Genomic DNA, 1,053 nt, shown 5'->3' with positions numbered 1-1,053 from the left:
ACTCAAAATCATTAGCATGGCTTTTTTTGGAATCTTATGTTGATATCACTAATGAAAAGTATGAGAGTTGCCTGAATTGCTGACTAGTGACCGCTGTTGTATAGATGATGAGGCAACAATTTGGGTTTGATTGCTCCTGCTTTCCGTATCCTCTGTTGTTCTACTTTATCAATTAATGTTTGAAAAAAGTTCTTTTCTTTCTAGTTCAATTTTGTATGCGGGGAAAGAACTGTGGATTGAAACTGAATCGCGCGATAACAAAAATTCTTGAGGAAACTAGCTTAACTGGATGCAGAATGTACAAATCTTGCTCAAAAGATCTCTTCACCTATGCAGAAGATGTTTCCTATGTAAGAACTACTATCTTCATTCTGTTACACGCAGAAGTAAATGAAATTTCCTAGATTCCTCACAAGGCTTATGCATTACAGAAAGTAGGACATTGATCCGAGAGAGAGCACCTTGATTAAGATATGTTATCTATCGCTGATGTTTGAACTCTAGTTCCTATTGTTCTTGGTTCCTATCTGCGAAAAGAACATCTTCGATCCAAGCAACAATGTTGAATGCTAGGCCTTCTAAAACTCTTGAGTAGCTCTCTAGGATTGCTTGTCCCACATCCTGCAATATTTATCTTTCCATTTACCCCTGTTGAAAAAATAAATAAATTTGATATTTTGCAGTGAGATTAATGATCGCACAACTTGCCTGATTGTACTGGATTTTGCAAGTGTCCAAGGATGTCTGTGAAAGTTCGGGGTATCTCTGCTTCAGGCAAAATAGCAAGGTCTCGGCCCTTTCTGCTAGAATATGATTTTTATCTGTTCGATCAATGTCAGACATGAGATCTTTCACCATGTTCCAAGAGGATTTTGAATGGCTTAGACATGCTTTGCGTCTCCATGTGTACATTGAAGCTTCAACTCGGTCTGCAAGCTCAAGTGCTTCATGTTCTGATGCTATGTTGAGATAGTCAAGAAGATGTCCTGGGGAGAATTTGTCCGCTGTATACAGGTAGCGGTAAATTGTGTCCCCCAGGCTCGCTCTTCCCCT

At 39.2% G+C, this 1,053-nt stretch overlaps 1 protein-coding gene across 3 annotated transcripts in view; it reads right to left on the bottom strand.

Annotated features, from left to right (window-relative positions):
- Positions 1 to 250: 250 nt before the first annotated feature.
- The window catches only part of LOC105133855 (rop guanine nucleotide exchange factor 3), a 3,213-nt gene continuing 2,410 nt past the window's right edge, over positions 251 to 1,053 (bottom strand). For 2 of the 3 annotated variants that reach the window (XM_011038003.1, XM_011037987.1), the window contains exons 7-8: positions 709 to 1,053; positions 251 to 621 (exon numbers count right to left, since the gene is read on the bottom strand). In XM_011038003.1, coding sequence (XP_011036305.1) covers positions 508 to 621; positions 709 to 1,053 — 459 coding nt within the window. In that variant the 3' untranslated portion in view covers positions 251 to 507. The remainder of the gene's footprint in view (positions 622 to 708) is intronic. The other variant, XM_011037994.1, reaches the window with a different exon arrangement.

This window comes from Populus euphratica, unplaced genomic scaffold, assembly GCF_000495115.2.
Source record: "Populus euphratica unplaced genomic scaffold, PopEup_1.0 scaffold2.1, whole genome shotgun sequence".
NCBI classification, from domain to species: domain Eukaryota; kingdom Viridiplantae; phylum Streptophyta; class Magnoliopsida; order Malpighiales; family Salicaceae; genus Populus; species Populus euphratica.
This window is presented reverse-complemented; position numbering and strand designations above follow the sequence as displayed.